This window comes from Fulmarus glacialis, unplaced genomic scaffold (genome assembly GCF_000690835.1).
Source record: "Fulmarus glacialis isolate BGI_N327 unplaced genomic scaffold, ASM69083v1 scaffold42970, whole genome shotgun sequence".
Taxonomy (NCBI): domain Eukaryota; kingdom Metazoa; phylum Chordata; class Aves; order Procellariiformes; family Procellariidae; genus Fulmarus; species Fulmarus glacialis.
In genome coordinates this window covers 1-989 of record NW_009186610.1, presented here as the reverse complement: position 1 = coordinate 989, position 989 = coordinate 1, and the positions used below count along the sequence as shown (strand labels likewise).

At 66.0% G+C, this 989-nt stretch overlaps 1 protein-coding gene across 1 annotated transcript; it reads left to right on the top strand.

Annotated features, from left to right (window-relative positions):
• The first annotated feature begins 104 nt into the window (after window positions 1-104).
• LOC104072621 (solute carrier family 22 member 20-like) lies at window positions 105-719 on the top strand. The gene is made up of 2 exons (XM_009572141.1): window positions 105-482; window positions 570-719. The coding sequence occupies exons 1-2, from the start codon at window positions 105-107 to the stop codon at window positions 717-719; spliced, it is 528 nt and encodes a 175-aa protein (XP_009570436.1).
• Window positions 720-989: the final 270 nt, after the last annotated feature.

The window sequence follows — 989 nt, the reverse complement described above, 5'->3', positions numbered from 1 at the left end:
CCAAACCACCCCTGGGACGTTCCTCGGCCCTTCCTTGGCCCGTCCTTCAACCTCTTCTTCTCCTCCCACCCTCCAGCCGACCTGGGCTCCCCCCTCGTCCCACCATGACCTTCGTGGAGCTGCTGGCCCGCCTGGGCGGGATGGGCCGCTTCCAGGTGACCTACGTAGCCGCCCTGGCCATTCCGCTGCTCATGCTGGCCAGCCACAACCTTCTGCAGAACTTCACCGCCGGTGTCCCCGAGCACCACTGCCGGCCTCGGCCCACGGCCAATGACAGCGCCGGGGAGGTCCCACTCCTCGTCTCCATCCCCTCCGACGGCCACCACCGTCCCCAGCGTTGCCGCCGCTACGTGGAACCCCAGTGGCACCTCTTGGAGGTCAACGGCACCGTCAACGGCACGGCCAACGGGGCGGCCACCGAGCCTTGTCGCGACGGTTGGACCTATCACGACGGCATCTTCGCTCGCACCATCGTTACCGAGGTGAGGCACCCACAGCACCCGGTGGGTGACCACGGGGGGACACCGGGGTGTTCGGGTGTTGACCCCCGTGTCTTCTCCTGCTGGCAGTGGGACCTGGTGTGCGAGTCCAAGACGTTGAGGCAGGTGGCCCAATCCATCTACATGGCCGGGATCCTCCTGGGCTCCGGCCTCTTCGGGGTCCTCTCCGACAAGTGCGTGGCCACCCCAGAGCTGCTGGACTGGGATGAACTGGGATGAACTGGGAAGGGTGGAGAGGGGAGGGTTACGCACAGGGATGTCCTCCCCTCCCTCTGGCTCCTGGTGTCCCAGTGTCCCCAGTGTCCCCAGGGGTGGGTCTGTCCCAGTATGCCTTGTCCCACTGTCCCCACTGCCCCCAAGTCACTCATCCCAGTATTCCCAGTGCCCCTATTCCCCATCCCAGCGTTCCAAAATGCCTTGTGTCCCCATCCCAGTGCCCCATGTCCCTCATCCCAGCACCCCCAGCACCTCGTGCCCCTGTCCCAGTGC

Bases quoted from the DNA above. Each gene is read 5' to 3' on its own strand.
- LOC104072621 (XM_009572141.1), top strand. From the start codon at position 105: ATGACCTTCGTGGAGCTGCTGGCCCGCCTGGGCGGGATGGGCCGCTTC. The intron at 483-569 runs GTGAGGCACCCA...TCCTGCTGGCAG, and splicing joins CTCGCACCATCGTTACCGAG to TGGGACCTGGTGTGCGAGTC.